Source organism: Nerophis ophidion, linkage group LG21 (assembly GCF_033978795.1).
Source record: "Nerophis ophidion isolate RoL-2023_Sa linkage group LG21, RoL_Noph_v1.0, whole genome shotgun sequence".
Classification (NCBI taxonomy): Eukaryota; Metazoa; Chordata; class Actinopteri; order Syngnathiformes; family Syngnathidae; genus Nerophis; species Nerophis ophidion.
The window spans coordinates 12,781,592-12,808,458 of record NC_084631.1 but is presented as its reverse complement, the minus strand read 5'-3'; the positions used below and the strand labels follow the sequence as shown (position 1 = coordinate 12,808,458).

Sequence of the window (26,867 nt, the reverse complement as noted above, 5' to 3'; positions counted from 1 at the left end):
ATGCAAAGAACTTGCAAAAACGTTTTCCATTTTTCAACTCAATCCTGGAGCCATGTTCCCTTAGGTAACCTACTGTAGCGTCCCGGAAGAGTTAGTGCTGCAAAGGGTTCTGGGTATTTGTTCTGTTGTGTTTAAAGTTAAAGTACCAATGATTGTCACACACACACTAAGTGTGGTAAAATGTGTTGCTCTGCATTTGACCCATTCCCTTGTTCGCCTGCTGGGAGGTGATGGGAGCAGTGGGCAGCAGCGGCCACGCACGGGAATCATTTATGGTGATTTAACTTCCAATTCCAACTCTTGATGCTGAGTGCCAAGCACTCCCAATTTTATAGTCTTTAGTATGACTCGACCGGGTTCTGAACTCACAACCTACCGATCGCAGGCCAGACACTCTAACCACTACGCCAATGAGTAGTGATGTTATGTTGCGATGCGGATATTCTACCGAAATGTGATTGTCATACTTGTGTGGTGCGGGTTCACAGTGTGGCGCTTGTTTGTAACAGTGTTAAAGTTGTTTATAAGGCCACCCTCAGTGTGACCTCTATGGCTGTTGACCAAGTATGCCTTGCATTTGTGTGTGTGTTCTGGCAATGCTTACTTAATGGGGACATCGCTCTGTTTACACAGTCACCTCTAGGGGACCTTTGACAGTATGGGGACAAAAAAACAGGTCCCTTAAAGGGAAAACTTTTTAAATGATAGTCAGAGCTATTCTGAAGATGCCTAAGTGATTAAGCTTTGGCCCATAAAACATGTTTACTTGTTAGTTTGAGTGTGAGACATTTGGCACAGCAGGCCCCTCATTGGGCTGTAGCTGGTACTGCACTCACTGCTCTACTCACACTTCTTCCGTGTATAGTTAATCACTTCCACCTGGTCCCCATAATGAAGGTGGTTTGTCTGCAGGAGATGTCGGCTAATGGGATACAAAAATAAGCTGTTCAAACCAAAAGGTAAGCACATCTTTCTTATAAATGGAGGTAATTTGTACAAGAACAATTTGTTCATAACCAAGTTAAGACAAAAAATTAGGTAAGCTAGTTACGTCTTGTGAGTTAGCATAGCATGATAAATAATTCGACCTCATTAGCTGGAGAAGCTAAGCTAAGCTCAGAAAACAAGCATGTTTTATCAATGTTGTTTTCACAAAAAGCCTATACTAATTGTATTTTCATCTCAACTTATATGTTTTAATACACAGAGTTAAGGATATATTTTTTGAGGGCAACTCAGAGAACCTTTACCAACAGGTGCATTTAATTAAGAACATCAGCATTACTCCTAGAAACCTTTTTAATCACTTTGTTTTGCTTTTCCTTTGGACTGGTTTATAGTCAAAGTAGCTCTAATTGAATGCTAATTGGTTGTAAATATAAGGACTTCTAAGAAGTTATATGTAATGCTTATAGAGGTATGATGAACATCGGAGATTTAGGATATTTTAAAAACCTCACATTGATTTTGTTTCACACAATTTAGATGAAAGACAGATGTCCTGAAGACCCTGATGACCTATATGGAACTACATCAGTGAGCATTTTTTTCAGTCAATGCTGAAGATTATGTTCCACATACCACCTCTGAAAGTTAAGACAGCAAAGATAGCCTGACAATAAAGACAAAACAGCCTTTTTGTCATGGATTATCGGATGATCCTGGCTCAATAAGTCCTTCAGCCTGTGACAGCACAACAGTAGACCACTTGGACTTGGAAATAAACAGCATAACACCTGATATCACTAGAACAGAGGAACCTTGCTCAAGTCAGGAAACAAATTGACACTGTAGTTATTTGTGCTCCCCTCAAAAAACATGGAAATAGAGTCTACAACAAAAGACATTATTGCTTGTATTGCAGTAAGCCTTATGCAAAGATGGCAAGGCATCTAGAAAGTGCACACAAAAACACATTGGAAGTAGCCACAGCTGTTAGCTTTCCAACAAATTGTAGAAGGAAACAGCTAGACTATATTCGTAATAAAGGAAACTATGCTCACAATGCTACTATTATGGAGTCAGGAAAGAGTGGACTAGTACCATTCAAACGACCATCTAAAGAAGCTAAAGGAAATTATTTTATGCAATGTGCATATTGCCAAGGATTGTTTACCAGAAAGGCACTGTGAAGACACATGCAAAGTTGTCGCCTCAAACCTGCGTCAGTCACCCGAGAACCAGGAAAGAACTGTGTCCAGTTCATGTGCATATAAACTGGGCTTGTGCCTTCAAATATATCCAAACAACTGTGGGGAGTAGTAAGTGCCTGATCCAATCACAGAAATAATAAAAGATGACTATGTCATCACGGATGTTGGGCAACACCTGTTGAAAAAAAGTTGTATGTCAGCAAAAAATCAACAATGTGTCAGAGAGAAGTTGCGGGAATTAGGAAGACTGATTCATAATGCCAGGAGAGTAACTACCTTAAAAAGAAGATTTTGTGAATCCTAAGAACTACTTGGAGATGGTCAAAGCTGTCAAATGTACTTGTGGCTTTGATAATGACACTAACAAATTCTGGATTCCATCATTGGCAAATAAACTTGGGAATTCCCTGGTTAAAGGGGAACATTATCACCAAACTTATGCAAGCGTCAATATATACCTTGATGTTGCAGAAAAAAGACCATGTATTTTTTTAACCGATTTCCGAACTCTAAATGGGTGAATTTCGGCAAATTAAACGCCTTTTTGTTTATTGGTCTTTTAGCGATGACGTCACCGAGGTAACACACCCGCCATATTCATTTTCACGTTACAAACACCGGGTCTCAGCTCTGTTATTTTCCGTTTTTTCAACTATTTTTTGGAACCTTGGAGACATCATGCCTCGTCGGTGTGTTGTCGGAGGGTGTAACAACACTAACAGGGAGGGATTCAAGTTGCACCACTGGGAAGAAATCTGCCGCCAGACCCCCATTGAATGTACCAAAGTGTCTTCAATCAATCAATCAATGTTTACTTATATTTGACCGGGGATGCTAAGACAGACATGGCACAGAGATGTATGGATAACCTTCAGATGCATTTGCAACGATTAAGTCAACGAAATCACAAAGATGAGTTTTGTTGATGTTTTTGACTTATGTGCTAATCAGACATATTTGGTCACGGCATGACTGCCAGCTAATCGATGCTAACATGCTACGCTAATCGATGCTAACATGCTATTTACGCTAGCTTTATGTACATTTGAAACTAGATACCCACATTTAATGTGAAACAAACACTTACCAATCGACGGATTTAAGTTGCTCCAGCGTCACAAGATGCGAAAGTCCTGATCGTTTGGTCTGCACATTTTACCGGCGATGCTAATAAGGCAGCCATGCTATGGGCCACTTCATTAGGTACACGCACACTATGGCCGAATAGCGTCAATAGCTATTCGCTCAATAGCTTCAATTTCTTCTTCAGTTTCGTTTTCGCTACCTGCCTCCATACTCCGACCATCTGTTTCAATACATGCGTAATCTGTTGAATCGCTTAAACCGCTGAAATCCGAGTCTGAATCCGAGCTAATGTCGCTATATCTAGCTGTGGTAACCACCATGTTGTTTGTATTGGCAGCCCTGTAAGACATCACAGGGAAATGGATAGTGGTTTCGAAGATAGCGAAAATAAGGCACTTTAAAGCTTCATTTAGAGATATTCCGGGAGCAGTACAATTTTGAAAAAAACTTCAAAAAATACAACAAGCCACTGGGAACTGATTTTTATTGTTTTTAACCCTTTTGAAATTGTGATAATGTTCCCCTTTAAAGTCAGCAAACTCTTGAAAGCACAAGGTTTGATAATGAACAATGAAGAGCTGGTACAGAATGTCACTCAGTTTCAAGAAGTCCACCGTGAGAAGTGGAACGATTTGATCTCTGCAACAGCCTTGAGGAACATAAATGAAAGAAGGTGTAATGCACCACAACTTATGCCCTTCACTGAGGATGTTCAAAAATTGCATCAGTTTCTCAGTCAAATGCATGATGAGTGCAGCAGTGCGCTATCTGAAAATTATTCCACAAAGGCCTGGTTAGATCTTAAAAAGGATGTTTGACGCAGATCATACTCTTTAACAGACAAAGAGAAGGAGAGGTAGCAGCAATGCCCTTTTTGGCTTTTTTGTCAAGAGGCCCAATTGATTCTCATGAAGATGGGGACTGGGCACTCTCTGAGGCGTAAAGAAATACTGTGCAGACATTTTTCAAGGATTGTCATCAGGTGACAACGAGGCAGACCTGTTCTTATTCTCTTGACTCCAAAAAGGGTGTGTGCATTAGAACTTTTCGTTAAGTACAGAGAAACTTGTGGGGTTCTCAAAGACAACATTAACCTGTTTGAAAGACCCACAGCGATGACGCATTTCCATGGTTCAGACTGCATACGAGACTATGCAAAAGCATGTCATGCAAAGTGTCCTGTGTCACTTACATCCACGAAACTATGAAAACGTGCTGCCACCCTTTCAACGGTGCTAAACATGACAGACACAGAGATGGACCAGCTGGCAAATTTTCTTGGCCATGATATTAGAATCCATCACAAGTTCTATAGACTCCCTGAAAAGACACTGCAGCCGGCAAAAATCAGCAAAGTTTTGATGGCACTCAAGCAAGGTCGATTATCAGAGTTCCATGGCAAGAACTTAGATGAAATCACAATTGGGTCATATTTGTTGTTTCCTTTGTCTATAATTTTTTTCCCATCCTTTTAAGTTTGAACTCAATTATAAGTTTAACATGGTGTCTCCCATAGAAAGTGTTGTGGAAACTGAAGAGGAAGATCTTACCAGAGAGGATGAAAATTGTTCATTTCTTGATAATGGTACGTAATGTCAATACTCATTTTTGTGGTTTATTAAATTTATTCGACAGTATTCGCAGCAGTTTTAACCACAATATATGTCTTAATATTCTGTTATTTAGAATTTTTTTCCTGAAGTTTCATTTGTTTAACACTCTAGAAGTGCATGTGGCCTATGGTAAGCATGACACTGAATGTTTATTACATTGAACCAACAGAAGAGGAGGGCCTTTCTAACCACTGAGGAGGAAGCAATCCCACTCCCCAAGAGACTGAAATGACTTTCAAAATAAGAGGAGGTATCCTCAGGAGATAGTGTAGTGAGACATTCTTCCAAAGGTAAACTGTATACATACTGTTTTTTTAGTCAACCTTTATCAGTCTTTGTTTTCTCACAAATAATGCAAATATATATATATGCATTGTTCTCTGTGGGTTATAGACATTATAGGAAACAAATGTATAATTTCTTAACTTTCTTTTATTTTCATACACATATTTTGTATGGTCACTTTCAGGTAAAGCTGCCCAGGAAAGAAGACCCTGGGAAGAGAAAGAGGTGAAGGCTGTCGAGAAGCACATGAAGCGATTCATCCCTTCTGGTATCATACCAGCCAAGAGTGACTGTTTAAAATGTTTGAGGGCCTAACCGGAAGCTCTCCAAAACAGGAATAGCAAGCATTGAAGTTCTATGTGTACAACCACATTACGGCCTACAAAAGGAGATTACAGGTAAAATAGTAGATTAAGAGATAATCAGCAAGACTGGTTAAGTAGAACAGTTTTTTATGTTCTTTATGTTCAACGTTGTTAAAAATAAAATGTAAAAACAAAAGTTTAAATGAGTTTGTACTTTAATTCTGTGACTTAAGGTAAAATAAGATAATCCTTTATGAAACCCACAACAGGGAAACTTGGGTTACTTTGTTTACATGTTTCAAATATTGGTAAAAGAGAAAATTAATTTTCTTGAAAAGTGAAACACTTGTTATCCTGGCATTAATAGTACAGTGATTATGTATGGTATCCATCCTTAGTTAAAACTAATATATTTTCCTCTTGTCCCCACAAGTGACAATCAAAAACTTGGTCCTCATTCAAATGATAATCTGTGTGTGTGTGTGTGAGAGAGAGAGAGAAACTGAAACTGACGTGATCATTAAATTTGATTACGATCATATCGAGTGTCAGCATTTCTTGACATCTTTAAGCAAAGACCATTGTTAACCCGTCCAACGCTACAATACTTTCGGTGTCATGACCTTGGTTTAGAACGGGCCTGGGCAATTATTTTGACTCGGGGGCCACATTTAGAGAAAAAAATGTGTCTGGGGGCCGGTATATCTATTTTTAGGAACACTAATACAAAACCTAACCAATAATGTCTGATTGAATGCTAAAAACGACCACCTTAAAAAACTTGATTGAATTTTACATTTTTCTATGAAGGATAAAACACTGAATATTGACAAAATATGAAATGTCATGCCCCCTCTCGATCGACATGCAGCAAACAGTGAAATATGAATGGGAAGAGTACAAAATAAACCCACCTACAATCTGATATATCACTAAGCTTCAGAACTTTGTTGTGAAAATCTCCTTCCGCGTCTGTGGAAACGCTTCCCACCTCCGCTTGGGATGGTTTCCTGCTGGCTCCGCTGTGAACGGGACTCTCGCTGCTGTGTTGGATCCGCTTTGGACTGGACTCTCGCGACTGTGTTGGATCCATTGTGGATTGAACTTTCACAGTATCATGTTAGACCCGCTCGACATCCATTGCTTTCCTCCTCTCTAAGGTTCTCATAGTCATTATTGTCACCGACGTCCCACTGGGTCATTATTGTCACCGATGTCCCACTGGGTGTGAGTTTTCCTTGCCCTTATGTGGGCCTACCGAGGATGTCGTGGTGGTTTGTGCAGCCCTTTGAGACACTAGTGATTTAGGGCTATATAAGTAAACATTGATTGATTGATTGATACACTGCTTGGTGCCTTGTCTGAGCTGCTGTGACATAGATTACCATAGTAACTAATTAGATTACCATAGTAAGCGCAGATTCCAACCATTGAAATGCTTTGTTTAGTTGAAGACTTACTGTCATTAATTGCATTAATGGCAGCTACACTTTCCATCTTAAAGATCTCAAAAAATTATTTAGGAATGTCCGGCGGGCCAGGTTGAAAAACTCAACGGGCCACATGTGGCCTCCGCGCCTTAATTTGCCCAGGTCTGGTTTAGAAATTCAAAGCCCGGGGGCCCAGATCTGACCCGCCACATTTTATCTGGACTACAAACACCTGGAAATTATATGTGTCAATAAAGTACTTAACATTTTATTTTTGGAACTTGCTCAGAGTTAAAACTTTTCCAGGGGACAGAATTTTATCTGGGTTAACAGGACTGAGTAAAAACACAGGGACATACCTGAAGTGGGATTTCCAACTAAATGTTCATAAAAAGTTAAACTTAAAAGTAGTTGGGATAAGACGTAAAACACAGGTGTCAAACTCAAGGCCCGCGGGCCAGATATGGCCCACACAATCATTTTGAATGACATGTGAAAATAATATGCATCAATGAAGTACTTTATATTTCTTTATTTTTCTATTTTGAAAGAAAAAAATAAATGCACTGCAAGCAGTTATATATCTTTTAGAGTTTATCTATCTAATAATGCAACATATATTGAATTATCCTACATTCGAAACATTTTTTGGGTAAAAACATACATAAATATATACTCTGCTTTATGATTTCAAAGCAAGTTATCCATCAAATGGTACTGTAAACATGACAATATATACAGTTGTGATCAAAATTATTCAACCCCCACACTATTTTGGTGTTTTAGCAAGTTGGACATTTATTCCGTATTGTGTTTATAGTCATATCAAATAAAGATGCATTAAATAGACAAATGCAACTTGAATTACATTATATTTTGTAACATACCAAACAGTGTCATTTCTCTTAATATCTCATTGACAAAATTATTCAACCCCGTGAAGATCATAACTTTTAACAACATAATTTGAATAAGGTCTTTTCAATCAGGTGTTGAAAACACCTGTAGATGTGATTAGAACCATAACTAACAACAATTAAACTGATTGAAAAAGACTGTGACGCTCAGCTTCTTGTAGATGGTCAATGGTATATTTGGTCAAAGAAGTCAAGAGAGGAGGTAATTTCTCTTGCTAAGAAAGGATATGGATATAAGAAAATAGCAAATACATTACACATTCCAAGAGACAAAGTTGGGAGCATAATTCACAAGTTTAAAGCTAAAGGCACAGTGGAAACTACCTGGGCGTGGTAGAAAGAGGATGCTGTGTGCAACTGCTGTTGAAGCGTACAGTGGTGAAAAACCCCCGGGTAACAGCTGAGGAACTACAACAGGACATTGCAGAGGGGGGAACGCAGGTTTCGTTCCAGACAATTAGGGGCGCACTGCGAGATGAAGGCCTCCATGCCAGAACTCCCAGGCGCACCCAACTTCTGACTACCAGGCACAAGAAAATAGACTCCAGTATGCCAAAAATCATCTGGACAAACCCCAAAGGTTTTGGGCAACTGTTCTATGGAGTGATGAGACAAAACTGGAACTCTTTGGGCCTATGAATCAACGATATGTCTGGAGGAGAAAAATTAAGCTTACAAAGAGAAGAACACCTTGCCTACTGTTAAGCATGGTGGGGGGGTCAATCATTCTCTGGGGCTGTTTCTCTGCCTCAGGTAGCGGGAATCTCCCGCGCGTTCAAGGCATTATGAATTCTATTTCCTACCAGGATATATTAGCTGCAAATGTCATGAAGTCAGTGACGAAGCTGAGGCTTGGGAGACGTTGGACCTTCCAACAGGACAACGATCTCAAGCTTTCCTCCAAATCAACTTCAGAGTGGTTGCAGAAGAAGGGCTGGAAGACTCTGGAGTGGCGTTCACAGTCGCCAGACATAAATCCTATAGAAAACCTGTGGTGGGACTTGAAGAAGGCAGTTGCAGCACGCAAGCCCAAGAATATGAACGAACTGGAGGTCTCTGCCCAAGAGGAATGGGCTAAAATAACTGTAGATCGTTGCAAGAAGCTTGTGTCCGGTTATGTATCACGTTTGAAGGATGTAATTACTGCCAACGGGTGTTCTACTAAGTACTAAAAATGCATGTAACTAGGGGGTTGAATAATTTTGTCAATGAGATATTAAGAGAAATGACACTGTTTGGTATGTTACAAAATATAATGTAATTCAAGTTGCATTTGTCTATTTAATGCATCTTTATTTGATATGACTATAAACAAAATACGGACTAAATGTCCAACTTGCTAAAACACCAAAATTGTGTGGGGGTTGAATAATTTTGATCACAACTATATATATATATATATATATATATATACATACTTTAAACAGCTCGGTCTTCAGAATTGTACCGTAAGAAAAAAAACTGTTGTACCATTTTACATTTACTGTGAAAACAGCAACCATATGTTTCATGCAAAAAAACAACAAAAAACTGGCAGCTGAATCACCAAATTTTACAGTAAAATAAAGCATGACCATTTTACTGTAAATTTTATGGTAAAATGCTGTGATTTTCTTGGCCGCAAAATCTACAGATATTTTTTGGCCGACAGTGTAGGTAGATACATACACTGACTACTCAAATGCATTTGTAATTGTTTCACAATCCCATGCGACTAATTGTTCTACATACATAGTTTTTTTATTAATGTTACAAGCGGGCGGCCCTCTGACGGCTGTCAAAACTGCAACGTGGCACTCAATGAAGAGGAGTTTGACACCCCTAAAAAAGAAACATTTATGAAGGATTTAAATGATTATATTCATGGCAAAGTCTGATATTAGGAAGCGGGGGCAAAAAATTTGTTTATGAACTGAATTGTATGTGAAGTGTGGGACACAGTATTGTTTTTTGCAGTAGTAGTTTTAACTGACAACACACTGCCATAACCTTAACCACAACTCTTGACACGCACACGCCACAAATACGTTAAAGATAGCAAGGTCGCTTTTCCAACTGTGTGCGACTGAGGTCAAAGAGGCCCTCTGACTGAAAAACCACACAAGTGCGTGAATCTGAAATGTGTGCAGTGTCAGCTAATTATTGTGCAACACAAGTGGGAGGGGGCTTAATAAAAACAGCCACTTTGTCAGATAAATGATGCGAGTTGATTCACTGATGTCAGTGTTTTCATTTCATGTATATTTAGCTTTTACCCATCAACAACTTTGTGTACTTTGAAAAATGTGATGGTTTTGATAATTACTCCCAAATTCTTCAAATAGTTTTTTTTTTCCAAAGTCATAAATAATTCACACACTGGCAAAGCTAGTAAAATGCCCAAAAGGTATTGTTTGTGAGAGAGAAAACAACCACACTGTAAAGTATTATTTCAAATGTTGTACAGTACAATGGCCCTCAATATGTTAAGTTAGAATAAATAGGATATAAATCAGCTTAAAATATGTGATGTTGGTGCCATTAATAAAGAGGTAGTCAAATGTAACAATGTAACCTACTGTATGACAAAACAGCTTCGGCTGCTCAGAACAATAAATAATGAGTATCACAAGGCTTAATTCTAGCAGTAATAAATAATAAAACACCTCAAGGTTTCCTCTCTGTTCTTCGTCAAATTACACAGTGGTTACGGTTAATAATCTTAAAATATATCTTCAAGGGTCTCCAACCTGGTCTTTTTAAAATATTTTTAAATGAAATTGGATCCCAGAGAAGCACAAGTAACCCCCTCTCCAAAACAACCCAAAAAACAAACAAAAAAAATATTTTTGGGGGGAATTTTGCCTATCGTTCACAATCATTATGTAAGACATGAGAATGTATGTATTTTTTTAAATGCATTCTAAATATTAAATAAACGTAAATAAAAGTCTGCTTACAGCGGAGCCAATGGGAGCTCCACTTTTCTGCCCATAAAATCTGATAACTATTCAAAAAGCATCAACGATACCCAGTTTACATATTGTGACTTGAATATTAATAAAGTATAGGTGATTTTTTTTTATTATAAGCACTAAGGCAGACAAACTATGGCGGCGACGTGATTGGTATGTTTTGGTATTTCAACTTTCTTTTTATAAATGGAAATTGGAAATGGTATTAAGTTTTGGGAGACAATTAGAGGACTTTATGATAATAGTTGTCTTACTTGTCTAAGGCACAACCCCAGTTTCCTAAACAAAATGGGCATTCCTCAAGGGTGTCTGTTATTACCATATTTCAACCTGCTGGCATGGAAATGATAGTCAATTAGCATATGAAACAACTCTTTTCCTAATAAATGAAGAACAAATTCCAACTGCTATTGAAAAGATTCAAAAATTCTGTAATGTATGAGGAATTTGCCTAAATCTTAAAATAATGTTTTTGTTTCCTATTCATGAATGTGTGAAATAAAATATTTGCAATGTCTCCGTAAATTCTGTGGTGAAATATTTAGGAATTACCTATCAAAAAAACAAAACAATCATAATTGTGTGAACGATAGGCAAAATAAAAACATTTTAACAAATATATAGTTCCCCTTTAAGGTTGTGTACGGGGCAAATCTGCCAGTCTAATAATGACAGTTTGACACTGCAAGAAGGAGTTCCTTTCTATCCAGTGTGTTTTGAAATTAGGACAAGTTGGAATTCAACCAGCATCTATGGAGGTATTATAGTGGCAAAACTATTTGCAAATGCATATATCAATCTGTGTCTGTAATCCGATTCAAGTGTACTAATCTGTGTGTCTGTATTTCAATATGTGTGTGTGTGTTATCAGATCTGTGTGTATGTTTCAATTTATGTGACTGTATTTTGATCTATGTGTGTAAAAAAAAAAAGTGTGTCAATGTATTCAGATTTGTGTAAAACAGTAAATCTGATTGGCTGTCTTTTTACATGTGATGTTTCTGACAGCGTAAGAACTTGTAAAAAATACTTGTCTGCAATTTCATCTTTCCTTTCCCTATACTTACCACTCGTTGCCACCTTGAACCCACTTATTTTATTCTGTGTTGCAGTCAAACTCTCAGTGATGCACACACTGAGAAAACCCAACCTGTTCACAGGTAACAATACTGATAATGTATTTAAAGACAAACATACTTCTGAGAACTAAGTTACTGATAAAATATTAACTTTTACTTACAGCAAGTGATCGAAAGTCTCATGTGGTGGCTCCAACACAGAATAACATGAGTCAGAGGTGTGTATAAGGAGAGTATGGCTCACTAAACAGACGCCACGACTGCTACGGAAGATATGTGCAGCTGTGCCTGGATGTATGCAATTGCTGTCATTATGATGAAGTGAAATAATTAACTCATATTATGTTTTGCATATGGTGAATGTTTATATTCATCTGGGAGAAAGCAAACCCCCAGTTTAACTAGTAGGTATTTCAGTTTGTGCACATCATAATATAGGGCCCGTTCTTGTGTGTGGATTGGATTAATTCTCGTGAAAGAAAGGGCAATAAAATTCTACCTCGGAAAGCAAAAGGTGATGGCCCTGTCCGTGAGAAGAGACAACATGCTTAGCTTAATGCCAGTATCTAAGATACAACCTGCTGTTGGCTTTCCAGAAACTTACACACAAACATCTCATTTTATGGTCCAGGTGTGCTGTCCTGACTTAGCACACACCCAGAGACAGGAAGGAGAACTATAAAACGGATGGTTTGGCTTCTCTTAGTGAAGAGCGCCTCATTTTTCCGACCTGACCTCCTCCAGGAACTGCAGTCCTATATAATGATGCTCGCTAGTAATAAAGCAACTTTTGGTTCAGTAAATCATCTTCGACGTCTCTTTTGATCCCTTCTGACCGGACAAGGATGACAAGACCAGAAATACACATGACTGATGTTAGTTTTTCTGACAAAATAAGCCAAAACAATACGCCTGTATATAATTTTAAACATACTCTAGCTCATAAACCTACAATGAAATATAATTTTATTTTGTCAAAATATATCTTTAAGACTGCAGTTGACGCACTCTGCTGCTACTTTTCTGCAGTGTTTCGTGATCAACAGACACTAACACACACCCGACGGCACAATAAGCGTTCAAAGAAAATACACAGAATGACCCTTCATTTTGCTTAAATTAGGTTTGGACCAACAATCACAAGTATGACTTGTGTGTGAGGTATGTCAACTGTGGTGGCTGCCTCCAATGTATTTGTGCTGAATGTATCACTCATGTATTATTCTCACTGATGTCTTTTTTTTTTTGACATACTAAGTTTATAACTGTACTGTTGTAATTATTTTACCACATTTCTGCATAATAACTCAGATATTGTAACACTGACAAGCAGTAGAGACTATGGAGAGATTTTTTGGTACAAAACACATTTTGATTAATTTTTTTTTAATTGACATATTTCTTGCCACTTTGTTGTATATTTTTATGAGGTTTCCACTGTTTTCTCTATTATTACACAACTTAGGTTTCTTTAACACTTTCAATATCCGTCTACTTGTATTTGACTGTCTGTTCTGCTGTTACCAAATTGCATTATTTTAGTTTTCCTGAAATTAAATATAGTCTACTTCTGTCAAACCATCTATTCAATGTGTTCATTTCTTCTGTTATTTGTATTAGTTTCTGTGTGTTCTGTCCTTAATAAAACACAGACGTTGTTCCACAATTTTCGCGCCTGGAGCAGCCCCATAGGACATTTCACACATCGAAAAATTTATCAGGAAATGCCGCAAACACATAGCATTAGCTTAAAGTTAGTAGCAGTCATGGCTCGCAGTAGTTACGAGAGTGCCTTTTGACCAATCATTGCGATGCCTGAAACATACAATTGGCCATACCCTCTTTACACATAAATATGACATAAGTGGGTGCAAGGCGCCGACTAGTGGCGAGTATAGGAAAAGGAAAGGTGAAATTGCATACAAACTCTTTTACACTTTCAGATCACTGCACGGACAAACAAGTCTTACATGGCAGAAGAGTCACAAAAATCTTAATGTTAAAAGACAGCTAGCTAATCAGGGTTCCTGCTTCACATAAATCTGAATACACAAACACATGACTGTGGAGGTTCCACTGTCTGTGGCTCTACAGTAACTAAACAGATAAAGCAAACATATTAAACTTTTTAAGAATAAGGCCAAAGAGACTTGAAGAAGGCCTCAGCTTGTTGAAATAGTTTCAACATGACAGTAGATTTGCATCAGATTCCCAATAAATGGCTGACATTGATTGACAGGAACAGGACTACAGAAAGAAAAGGAGGAAAAGAGAACAGCATTGAAATAAAAATGCAGTCACATGCTGTCTATGTTTGAATGAACAAAGAATGTTACCTTTTGCTTCTGTGTGCAGCTTGGAGCCATCGGTGCTGGTAACTTTACAGGAAACAAAGGTTTTCCTTCCTTCTCTTTTATCAAGGGAGGATTCGATTAACACTGTATTTCCTAACGGGATTGGGCTTGGGAGAAAACAAGTATTTGTTAAGACAGTGGTTCTAAAATGGGGGTACGCGTACCCCTGGGGGTACTTGAAGGTACGCCAAGTGTTACGTGAGATTTTTTTAAACTATTCTAAAAATAGAAACAATTCAAAAATCCTTTATAAACATATTTATTGAATAATACTTCAACAAAATATGAATGTATGTTCATAAACTGTGAAAATAAATTCAACAATGCAATATTCAGTGTTGACAGCTAGATGTTTTGTGGACATGTTCTATAAATATTGATGTAAAAGATTTTTTTTTTTTTTTGTGATGAAATGATGGATCGCTATTACAAACCCCAAAGAGGGCACTTTAGGTTGATGATTACTTTTGTGTATAAATCTTTATTTATAATTGAATCACTTGTTTATTTTTTTAACAAGTTTTTAGTTATTTTTATATCTTTTTTTCCAAAAAGTTAAAAAAATACCACTACAATTGAGCAATATTTTGCATTGTTATACAATTTAATAAATCAGAAACTGATGACATAGTGCTGTGTTTTACTTCTTTATCTCTCTTTTTTTTCTAACTAAAAATGCTTTGCTCTGATTAGGGGGTACTTGAATTAAAAACATGTTCACAGGGGGTATATTACTGAAAAAAGGTTGAGAACCATTGTGTTAAGACATAATTCATTTATAGGGGGTACTTGAATTAAAAACATGTTCACAGGGGGGTATATTACTGAAAAAAGGTTGAGAACCATTGTGTTAAGACATAATTCATTCATCCATTCAGGTGTCCATAAATGGTCCAATTAAAGCCTCTATCAATTAGGGATTGATTATCTCGTGTGCTTCAGTAAAAAAAGGTGTGCAATTGGACAAACTCTGGCTACGCAGCATTTTTAGTGTTTTCTATTTATTTATTTACATATGGCAGGCCGCCACAAGTAAATCTAAGGCTGCAAAAAATAAAAATAAATTTATATATATATATATATATATATATATATATATATATATATATATATATATATATGTAAAAGCACATACATACAGTCGTGGTCAAAAGTTTACATACACTTGTAAACAACAATGTCATGGCTGTCTTGAGTTTTCAACAATTTCTACAACTCTTATTTTTTAGTGATAGAGTGATTGGAGCACATGTTTGTCTGAGAAAAAACATTCATGAAGTTTGGTTATTTTATGAATTTATTATGGGTCTACTGAAAATGTGACCAAATCTGCAGGGTCAAAAGTATACATACAGCAATGTTATTATTTGGTTGAATGTCCCTTGGCAAGTTCCACTGCAATAAGGCGCTTCCGGCAAGCTTCTGGTTGAATTTTTGACCACTCCTCTTAACAAAATTGGTGCAGTTCAGCTAAATTTGTTAGTTTTCTGACATGGACCCGTTTCTTCATTATTGTCCACAGGACTTTGGGAAGGCCATTCTAAAACCTTACTCCTACCCTGATTTAGCCATTTTTGCATGTGTCTGGGGTAACTTTCCTGCTGGAACACCCAACTGCACCCAAGACACAATCTCCTGGCTGATGATTTTAAGTTGTCCTGAAGAATTTGGAGGTAATTTTCCTTTTTTATTGTCCCATTTACTCTCTGTAAAGCACCAGTTCAATTGGCAGCAAAACAGGCCCACAGCATGATACTACCACCACGCTGGACAGTGGGCATGGTGTTTAAAGGCCTCACCTTTTCTCCTCCAAACATATTGTTGGGTATTGTGGCCAAACAGCTCAATTTGTGTTTCATCTGACCACAGAACTTTCCTCCAGAAGGTCTTACCTTTGTCCATATGATCAGCAGCAAACTTTTGACGAGCCTTAAGGTGTCGCTTTTAAAGCGTTAGCTTCCTTTTTGTGTAGTAGCTCTCAGTCCATGGCGATGCAAAACACGCTTGACTGTGGACACTGCCACCTGTGTTCCAACAGCTTCCAATTCATTGCAGACCTGCTTTTTGATGGTTCTCGGTTGACTCTTGGTCATCTTGACCAATTTTCTTTCAGCAGCAGGTGATAGCTTGCGTTTTCTCCCTGATCGTGGCTGTGTCAAAACTGTGCCATGCACTTTATACTTATGAACAATTGTCTGCACAGTTGCTCTTGGGACCTTAAGCTGCTTTGAAATGGCTCCAAGTGACTTTCCTGACTTGTTAGAGTCAATGATTCATTTTTTCAGATCGGTGCTGAGTTACTTTGACCTTCCCATTGTCGCGTTTGTAACCGAGTCTCATGACTGCATCACTTGAGCCTATTTAAATGGGTTCAGAGAAGTAAACAGGTGTTGTCAATCATAATCACTCACATGAAGTTAAGAGGCCATGCCATGAAGCTAATTGGATTTGAAGTGGTCTTTTACAGAGAGTAAATGACATAATGATTAATGATTAATTTGATATGACTATAAACAAAATACGGAATAAATGTCCAACTTCCTAAAACACCAAAATTGTGTGGAGGTTGAATAATTTTGATCACAACTGTATCAGAAAACCAACACATTTAGCTGAACTGCACCAATTTTGTCAAGAGTAGTGGTCAAAAATTCAGTCAGAAGCTTGCCAGAAGTTTGTGGATGGCTACCAAAAGTGCCTTATTGCAGTGAAACATGCCAAGGGACATGTAACCAAATATTAACATTGCTGTATGTATACTTTTGATCCAGCAGATTTGGTCACATTTTCAGTAGACCCATAATAAATGCATAAAAGAACCAAACGTCATGATTTTTTTTTGTGACCAACAAGTATGTGCTCCAATCACTATCATAAGAAAAATAAGACTTGTTGAAATTATTGGAAACTCAAGACAGCCATGACACTAGGTTAATGCCTTTTTGTGTGGATATGCTGCATTCTTACCTGCGGTAATCAATGTTGAGGTTGGCAGTCACCAATGGTCCAGAGATGTACGCTGCATTTGTCCCTGTCACAGAATCAATCATGGTGGCTATTGCCCCCCCGTGGACATGTCTGGAAGTACAATTAAATGTTTGGCGTTAATTTAATCCATCCATCCATTTTTTATTGCTTGTCCCTCTCGGGATCGTGGGGATGCTGGAGCCTATCCCAGCGGAAGGCAGGGTACACCCTGAACAAGTCGCCACCTCCTCGCAGGGCCAACACAGAGACAGACAACATTCACACTCACATTTTAGTCATTTAGATTCAGACAGATAGCAATGCAGACGGCTAACTAGATGAATGGATTTGTTTTTCTTAAATGACTCTCATCCCATTCTCAAATACAACTACACAAGAAAACAAAACTGGCATGCCGTAAAATGGCCAAAACATTTTTAATAAAGAGAAGAAAATTGTAATATTACAGGAAATAATTTGTGCAGTAATTTCATAGAGTCCTAATGTGAAAGTAAAACTTTAAAAGTTGAAATATTAAAAAAAACATTTGTATTTTTTTTCATTCAGACTTTTTTTTTAATATATATAACACTTTACAATACTTACATGGGTTGGTTTACAAAATGTAAAATCTTAAAGTGGCCCCCGTAGCCTTAAATTAATCAGAATGCGGCCCCGAATGAAAAATGTTTAGACACTTTTTGATTTACAAACCTTTAAGTCAAGCTAAATGTGCCTCCGTGTGCAGACCATGTGTCTATGTACGAACGCTTCACTTGTTCATTTATTCATGTTGTGTTGCACTTGCAGGCAAAAGGCTGGGGGCAGCATTTTAGTGAGGAGGCGCAGCCTCCTACGTCACTTGCAGCACATTACAGTACATTATTAAGTCACTCACTAGTCATTGCTTCAGCGTGTGTACCTTTTTGTTTTGTGTTTTTGCATCTTCTGACAAGTTTTGTCCATTTTGCCAACTCTATATGAGCCACACAAACTAACAAAAACAGACCAGCGTGGAAAGAAGAAGGGGGGGGGGGGGAATAAAGACTATTCGCAAGGAGTACATTTATGCCGCTCACAAGTATGGAAGAACTAACGTCGCAGGCTTCTTACTAAAGCAAGTTTAAATTTTGATGAGAACTGACTTTTTTGGAAAAATATGCCAGGGCAGACTTGTTTCAGAGCAGAGGAAAATACAATCTCTCCTTAAGTACCACCCACTTCCTTCTTTGCCGAAGCTAATGGGGGTGTAATTTATTTTTTTAATGTTTATTATTGAAGCAATATGGTTGTAAAGTTAAGACTGTTTGTGATTTATAATCGTTTGTGAGGGCACCAGTGTGACTTCCATGTGTGTGCGTGCAAGTTGGCAGAGCAGCGAATACAGCACAGTTCAGCTTGTTATTACAGAGAAAGCTCATCCATCAACCCCTTGTTATGTTTGATATGCATGTACTGTATAGCACTTCACAGCGATCCTGTTCTGTCTCCCTTTAATGTTTGTCTGATCTTGAATGGGATTGTGCTGAAAATTGTAATTTTCCTGAAGGAACTCTCCTGACGGAATAAATAAAGTACTATCTAATCTAAATTATGTGGTCAAAGTATACATACCTTCACTAAAATATGGACTATTGTCGATGCTCAAACTCATTATTCATATATTCGTACATTGTTGTTTTTTTTAAATGGAGAAATTTGCTTCACTATACAAATATGTCGATTTATGAACCCCGTTCAAGAACCAATTAAGTTTGTAAATTGTGGGTCCACTGTAGATTGATAGCTGAATAGACAAAAGGATGGATGGATAGACTGACAGATGGCTCACCCTGGAGGCCCCTCCAGCAGGTGTCCAGCCTGAAAAATGCAGACAGTCCTCTGCTCTTCTTTGTTTAGAAAAACAACATACTCAAAGGCAGCTCCAGGGGTTTTTATGCTGCGGGTAAATAGACGATTTTTGGACTGGATTAATTTACTGAGGTAGGCGCCACCTGTGAGACAGAGAGAAACACAAAAGATTTATAAAAGTCAGTGTGTGAGATGTTTTTGAATTTTTGGCTTTTGATTGGGTTGGGTGTAAGTTTGCGTCAGTCTATGCTGTCCACCTGTAGCATACTTGAGGGTGCGATTGTAGCTGGGTAGTCTCCTCCAGGGGCCCCTATTTTTCTCCCCTGTTTCAGTCTCCACCTCACACTGGCTATTGTAGTAGTTGTACAAGCGCATCATTTCTTCACTCCATGAGGAGTTAGGCAGACTAAAGTCCCGAGGCTTAAAAGACAAGGAGAAGGGCAGCCCCTAAGGAGAAAGACAGGGTGAAAATTAGTATAAGGCATAATTTTGTACTGACATGCTGCCATTTGAGTACATAAGTGCATTTGCACGTCAAAATATGGTGAACTGTCAGTACCCGAACGTTGCATTCTAACCGAGGAAAAAGATGCTTCTGCAGTGAGGGGCCCTTACCACTGCTAAAAGCCACCGTCTTGGATACTTAGCAGAAAAAGAGGGACTAACTGAAGTTGTTGCAATTCACAAAAAAAACAGAGGAGAGAAAATAAATACAGTAGTACCTCACCTTACAGTCTTAAGTGGTTCTTTGTCTGAGTTTTCAACTCACAACACTTTGTGTTGTGACAGTGACGAACACATTGGAAAACAAAATGATCACAAAACCAAATACCTGTGGGATTATTTCAGTTTTAAACCTTAGGAACAAGAGGAGACTATCAACACTGATGAAACCATTTTACTGATTTTGCGTGAGAATGGCATTAACAAAAATATCAAACACGACAACTTGCATGCCTACTTGAAACACAACCGGTAAAAGACGTACACATAAAGATGCAGAGCTTTTGACCTGCCAGTCCACACTTACATAGGTGTTTGGCGAACAAGGTCAGTGCTAACAAACAGCGCAAAAATATTTTGCGCTCACAGAACGTGTGATCAATATACAGTGGGGCAAAAAAGTATTTAGTCAGCCACCGATTGTGCAAAGTCCCCCACTTAAAATGATGACAGAGGTCTGTAATTTTAATCATAGGTACACTTCAACTGTGAGAGACAGAATGTGAAAAAAAAAATCCGGGAATTCACATTGTAGAAATGTTAAAGAATTTATTTGTAAATTATGGTGGAAAATAAGTATTTGGTCAACTCACTGATGGAAGGTTTTGGCTCAAAATCTCATGATACATGGCCCCATTCATTCTTTCCTTAACACGGATCACTCGTCCTGTCCCCTTAGCAGAAAAACAGCCCCAAAGCATGATGTTTCCACCCCCATGCTTCACAGTAGGTTTGGTGTTCTTGGAATGCAACTCAGTATTCTTCTTCCTCTAAACACGACAAGTTGAGTGTTTACCAAAAAGATCTATTTTGGTTTCATCCGACCACATGACATTCTCCCAAGTGCTCTGTGGCAAACTTCAGACAGGCCTGTACATACACTAAGGGGACGTGTCTGGCACTGCAGGATTTGATTCCCTGTCGGCGTAGTGTTACTGATGGTAACCTTTGTTACTTTGGTCCCAGCTCTTTGCAGGTCATTCACTAGGTCCCCCGTGTGTTTCTGGGATTTTTGCTCACCGTTCTCATGATCGTTTTGACCCCATGGAATGAGATCTTGCGTGGATACCCAGATCGAGGGAGATTATCAGTGGTCTTGTATGTCTTCCATTTTCTGAAAATTGCTCCCACAGTTTATTTTATCACACCAAGCTGCTTGCCTATTGTAGATTCACTCTTCCCAGTCTGGTGCAGGTCTACAATTCTTTTTCTGGTGTCCTTCGACAGCTCTTTGGTCTTGGCCATAGTGGAGTTTGGAGTCTGACTGTTTGAGGCTGAGGACAGGTGTCTTTTATACAGATAACGAGTTCAAACAAGTGCCATTAATTCAGGCAACGAGTGGAGGACAGAAGAGCTTCTTAAAGAAGAAGTTACAGGTCTGTGAGAGCCAGAGATCTTCCTTGTTTGAAGTGACCAAATACTTATTTTCCACCATAATTAAAAATAAATTATTTAAAATTCCTACAATGTGAACTCCTGGATTTCCCCCCCCACATTCTGTCTCTCACAGTTCAAGTGTACCTATTATGAAAATTACAGACCTCTGACATCATTTTAAGTGGGAGAACTTGCACAATCGGTGGCTGACCAAATACTTTTTTGCCCCACTGTATATGCTGCCATTTGAAATTGTTATAAAACCAACAATTAAAAAAAACGCTGCAAACATTTGATAGACATTTGTCGTCATGTCATGTTGGAGTTTCCTTGCTCGAAATCTGCCAGACCTGTTAATACATCTGCTTATACTGTAGGGCAGGGGTCACCAACATTTTTGAAACCAAGAGCTACTTCTTGGCTACTGATTAATGCGAAGGGCTACCAGTTTGAAACACACTTTGAGAAATTGCCAGAAATAGACAATTTGCTCAATTTACCTTTAATAAATAAATCTGTATATATATAAAAAATGGGTATTTCTGTCATTCCGTCGTACATTTTTTTTCCTTTTACAGAAGGTTTTTTGTTGAGAATAAATGATGAAAAAACATTTAATTGAATGGTTTAAAAGAGGAGAAAACAGGAAAAAAATTAAAATAAAATTTTGAAACATATTTTATCTTCAATTTCGACTCTTTAAAATTCAAAATTCAACCGAAAAAAAGAAGAGAAAAACTAGCTAATTTGAATCTTTTTGAAAAAATTAAAAAAATAATTTATGGAACATCATTAGTAATTTTTCCTGATTAAGATTAATTTTAGAATTTTGATGACATGTTTTAAAATGCAATCTGCATTTGTTAGAATATATAACAAAGTGGACCAAGCTATTTTTCTAACAAAGACAAATAATTATTTCTTGTAGATTTTCCAGAACAAATATTTTAAATGAAATTCAAAAGACTTTGAAATAAGATTTAAATTTGATTCTAAAGGTTTTCTAAATTTGCCAGAATATTTTTTTTTTTAATTTTAATCATAATAAGTTTGAAGAAATATTTCACAAATATTCTTCGTCAAAAAAACAGAAGCTAAAATGAAGAATTGAATTAAAATGTATTTATTATTCTTTATAATAAAAAACAAATAATTTACTTGAACATTGATTTAAATTGTCAGGAAAGAAAAGGAAGGAAAAAGGTATATGTGTTTGAAAATCCTAAAATCATTTTTAAGGTTGTATTTTTTCTCTAAAATTGTCTTTCTGAAAGTTACAAAAAGCAAAGTAAAAAAATAAATGAATTTATTCAAACAAGTGAAGAGCAAGTCTTTAAAATATTTTCTTGGATTTTCAAATTCTATTTGAGTTTTGTCTCTCTTAGAATTAAAAATGTCAAGCAAAGCGAGACCAGCTTGCTAGTAAATAAATCTAATTTAAAAAAATAGAGGCATTTTACCCGAAAAGTTTTAGATTCTTTAATTGTAGTTTTAGACATTTATATACATATTTGTCTGTACAGTCCTGAAATACAAAGTCAGTCTGAATATCTGATCATGGTTTTTGAGTGTCCGTAAAATGTTTGTCTGAAGCTGCAGCGGCCATTATGGCTGCCGACGTCGCGTCGCCTTGGACAAGCAAAATAAACATTTGTGTAACATTTCATCCAGAAAAAAAACTCAACTCAAATGGTCAGATACTATCATACAGATGCACAATTATTTGTGCTAAAACCCCACTATAAAATTCCAGGAAATATTGACGCTAAATATATTTTTCTGTTAATTCTAACATCACAACTTAATTTAATTAGTTACGAATTAATTAATCAAGTTTTTGTTTTTCATTAAGTGATTTTCTTTGAACTAATTCATTTACTTTTTAATGTATGCATTTATAGCAAATAAAGGGAGTATAGTTTTTTTACTTGAAACATTTGTAACACCAATCATAATGGGTCAAATACCTTTGAAAAGCATTTTCTGAGGTCTTTGCGATGGTTGTTGTGTTTTAATTTACATATTTTGCATTTTAAATTTTTTTGTCACGTAACGACTATAATCAAACAATTAGCTTCATCGTAATCCTTGGAATAAGCTGCAACAAAAGCGTTTTAAGCTGCAACAATTACAAACAAAGCCTACAACATTGTGAAAGGACTAAAACTTAAATACAATGGTATATTAGTGTTATATTACTAAAATGTTATATTAGTATTCAAATGGAGATGCAGCCTGAGGCATGTGTCAAGTGAGAAATAATCTTTTACACCCATTAAATACATCAGATTTTGTTTGATGCACAATCAATGTGTCTTAACAAACATACAGATTATATATATGTATATATATATATGTATATATATATATATATATATATATATATATATATATATATATATATATAAATGATAGATGGATAGATAGATGGATAGATAGATACATTAATAAACTATATTGCCAAAAGCATTTGACCACCTATTCAAATGATCAGAATCAGGTATCCTTATCACTTGGCCCGGTCACAGGTGTATAAAATCAAGCACTTAGGCATGGAGACTGTTTCTACAAACATTTGTGAAAGAATGGGCCGCTCTCAGGAGCTCAGTGATTTCTGCTGTGGAACTGTCATTAGATGCCACCTGTGCAACAAATCCAGCTGTGAAATTTCCTCGCTCCTAAATATTCCAAAGCCAACTGTCAGCTTTATGATAAGAAAACGGAAGAGTTTGGGAACAACATCAACTCAGCCACGAAGTGGTAGGCCACTTAAACTGACAGAGAGGGGTCAGGAGATGCTGACGCGCATAGTGCGAAGAGGTTGCCAACTTTCTGCACAGTCAGTCGCTACAGAGCTCCAAACTTCATGTGACCTTCCAATGAGCCCACGTACAGTACGCAGAGAGCTTCATGGAATGGCTTTCCATGGCCGTGCAGCTGCATCTAATCCATACATCCCTAAGTCCAATGCAAAGCGTTAGATGCAGTGGTGTAAAGCACATCGCCACTGGACTCTAGAACAGTGGAGGCACCTTTTCTGGAGGGATGAATCACATCTATCCACCTGGCAATCTGATGGACGAGTCTGGGTTTGGAGGTTGCCAAGAGAACTGTACATTTCGGACTGCATTGTGCCGAGTGTGAAATTTGATGGAAGAGGAATTATGATGTGTGTGTGTTTTTCAGGAGTTGGATTTGGCTCCTTAGTTCTAGTAAAAGGAACTTTGAATGCTCAAGGTTACCCAAAAATTTAGGACAACTCCATGCTACCAACCTTGTGGTAACAGTTTCGAGCGGTCCCCTTTCTCTGCGAACATGACAGAATTAAGACGGACTGCCGGGAGCATTGGAATTGTGCCGCTAGAGGTGAAATTCTTGGACCAGCGCAAGACAGACGAGAGCGAAAGCATTTGCCAAAAATGTTTTCATTAATCAAGTGCACAAAGCAAGGTCCATAAAGAGATGGATGACAGAGTCTGCTGTGTATAAACTTGACTGGCCCGCATAGAGTCCTGACCTCAACCCGATAGAACTCCTTTGGGATGAATTAGAATGGAGACTGAGAGCCAGGTCTTCTCGACCAACATCAGTGTGTGACCTCACCAATGCGCTTTGGGAAGAATTGTCAAAAATTCCTATAAACACACTCCGCAAACTTGTGGACAGCCTTTCCAGAAGAGTTGAAGCTGTAATAGCTGCAAAAGGTGAACCGACATCATATTGAACCCTATGGATTAGGAATGGGCACTTCACGTTCATATGTGAGTCAAGGCAAGTGGCCAAATGCTTTTGGTAGTGTAGTGTAGTGTTTAGGGTAGGTAGGTAGGTAGGTAGGTGGGTAGGTGGGTAGGTGGATGGATGGATAGATAGATAGATAGATAGATAGAACTTTATTGATTCTTTCAGGAGAGTTCCCTCAAGCAATTTAAAATTTCAGCAGCAATGTACAGAATTGAGATCGAATTCAAAAAGTAAATGATGGGGGTATAAATGGGAACAAAATAGAAATATATAACAGTAAAATAAGAATTTAACAAGATAAACTATAGGCAGTAGTGACCATGTTATGAATAAATAAGATAGATAGATATAGATAGATAGACGTGCATGAGACAATTTTATGTCAATATTAGTATGTATACTAACCAGAACATACATACTGTATACTAACAAAAGTACATACCACCATGGTCCGCGCTATGCCGTTTGTGAATTGAAGGCAGGAGGATGGCTGATACTTGTATGGGGTGGAAACAATGTTCTTATCCTTGAGTATTCGAAACAAGCTTCTCACCATCTGTGAGTTGATTGACATGATGAAAAGCGTAAAAAAGAAAACAAGAATTGAAGAACAGTTTTTTCTCAGAGGTGTGTAAACTGAGGGAGATCCAGACGATAGCCGTTGGGGACGTAACCGTTGCTAACCGGAGCATACCCTCATAACCTGAAGCGTCGCAAAATTTAGCTAACGTAGCAGTTGTCTCTCAACTGACATGATTTTTTTTAACAAACTTGTGTACAAGAATGGAATAAACTCTTGAAACAAATGACTTTAGGTAAAGCAAGTTCACCTCTGTCAACTTCCGGCATGAGGAAAACGCAAGTCGTGATGTAATGTGTGACGTTTAGGTCAGGTGACGTATTCCTGCATTGTAATTGGGCAGAAGAGGGCTCGGCAAAACTACAGCGGCAACAAAATCACGGATTTACTTATATAAATATTGGAATTTGAGCCAAACATTTTACAAAATGTATTATTAAGACAATGAACATAATTTATACCGTACACGAGATCAAGACAAATCGTGGAGAAGTCATCTTGAAACGGGCAACGTTGCCATCTGCTGACAAGTGTAATGAATTGTCAGCGCATTTAATCCATCATAACTTTCTAAATTTAACTAATTTCCAGTATAGTTTATAGATAACTGGCAACAATTTCACTGGTGGGAAAGACATATAGTACATTACTATTCGAGTCACAAAATAAAACTTTAATAATGTTCACTGTTTAATTGTGAAAAGTGACCATTTTCCACGGTCCACAGATTGGAGCAAGACTATGTAGAACAGGGGTGTCAAACTCATTTTAGATCGGGGACCACATGGAGAAAAATCTACTCCCAAGTGGGCTGGACTGGTAAAATCCCTGCACGATAACTTAAAAATAAAGACACCTTCAGATTGTTTTTCTTTGTTTAAAAATAGAAAAAGCACATTCTGAAAATGTACAAATCATAATGTTGTTTTTTTTTACACTTACATTTTGCGGTTAATAGTATTCTATCTTTATTTGTCGTTATTTATATTTTCTGAATGAATGATGTGATAATGTTCATCAGTCAACTCAATGGTGTTCATTTTCAATCAATCAAGATAAAAAAAATCTAAATCAAATTACAGTATGCCATGTATGTAGTTTGATCATTTTCCTCGATTGACATCATGTGGTTTATTTTTTACATATGTACCATTATCTACAGCAGGGGTCGGCAACCTTTACCACTCAAAGAGCCATTTTGACCCGTATCACAAAATAAAGAAAACTATGGGAGCCACAAGACTCTTTTTAATTTTAAAATGAAATAACACAGCGTACACATTTTTTTTTTTTTGCTTTGTGCTGTGTATTAAAAGGTCTCAGAGACGTGGCCCGCACCTTAATATGAAAATGTAATATTAGCGCGGCCGGCAAGTTTTATTTGAATGCCGCTTGACAACATCACATTTGCCAACCATCTCATTTTTTCCGGGAGACTACCGAGTTTCAGAG

At 37.5% G+C, this 26,867-nt stretch overlaps 1 protein-coding gene across 3 annotated transcripts in view; it reads right to left on the bottom strand.

Annotated features, from left to right (window-relative positions):
• The window catches only part of them4 (thioesterase superfamily member 4), a 37,777-nt gene extending 11,505 nt beyond the window's left edge, over positions 1-26,272 (bottom strand). For 2 of the 3 annotated variants that reach the window (XR_009803489.1, XM_061881941.1), the window contains exons 1-5: positions 25,278-26,272; positions 19,252-19,441; positions 18,975-19,137; positions 17,144-17,254; positions 14,159-14,283 (exon numbers count right to left, since the gene is read on the bottom strand). Coding sequence is in view for 2 of the 3 variants with exons in the window: in XM_061881941.1 (XP_061737925.1) it covers positions 14,159-14,283; positions 17,144-17,254; positions 18,975-19,137; positions 19,252-19,441; positions 25,278-25,409 (721 nt within the window). In the remaining variant the exon portion in view is untranslated. Of the gene's footprint in view, positions 1-7,389; positions 14,070-14,158; positions 14,284-17,143; positions 17,255-18,974; positions 19,138-19,251; positions 19,442-25,277 lie in introns of those variants that run through there. The other variant, XM_061881940.1, reaches the window with a different exon arrangement.
• Positions 26,273-26,867: the final 595 nt, after the last annotated feature.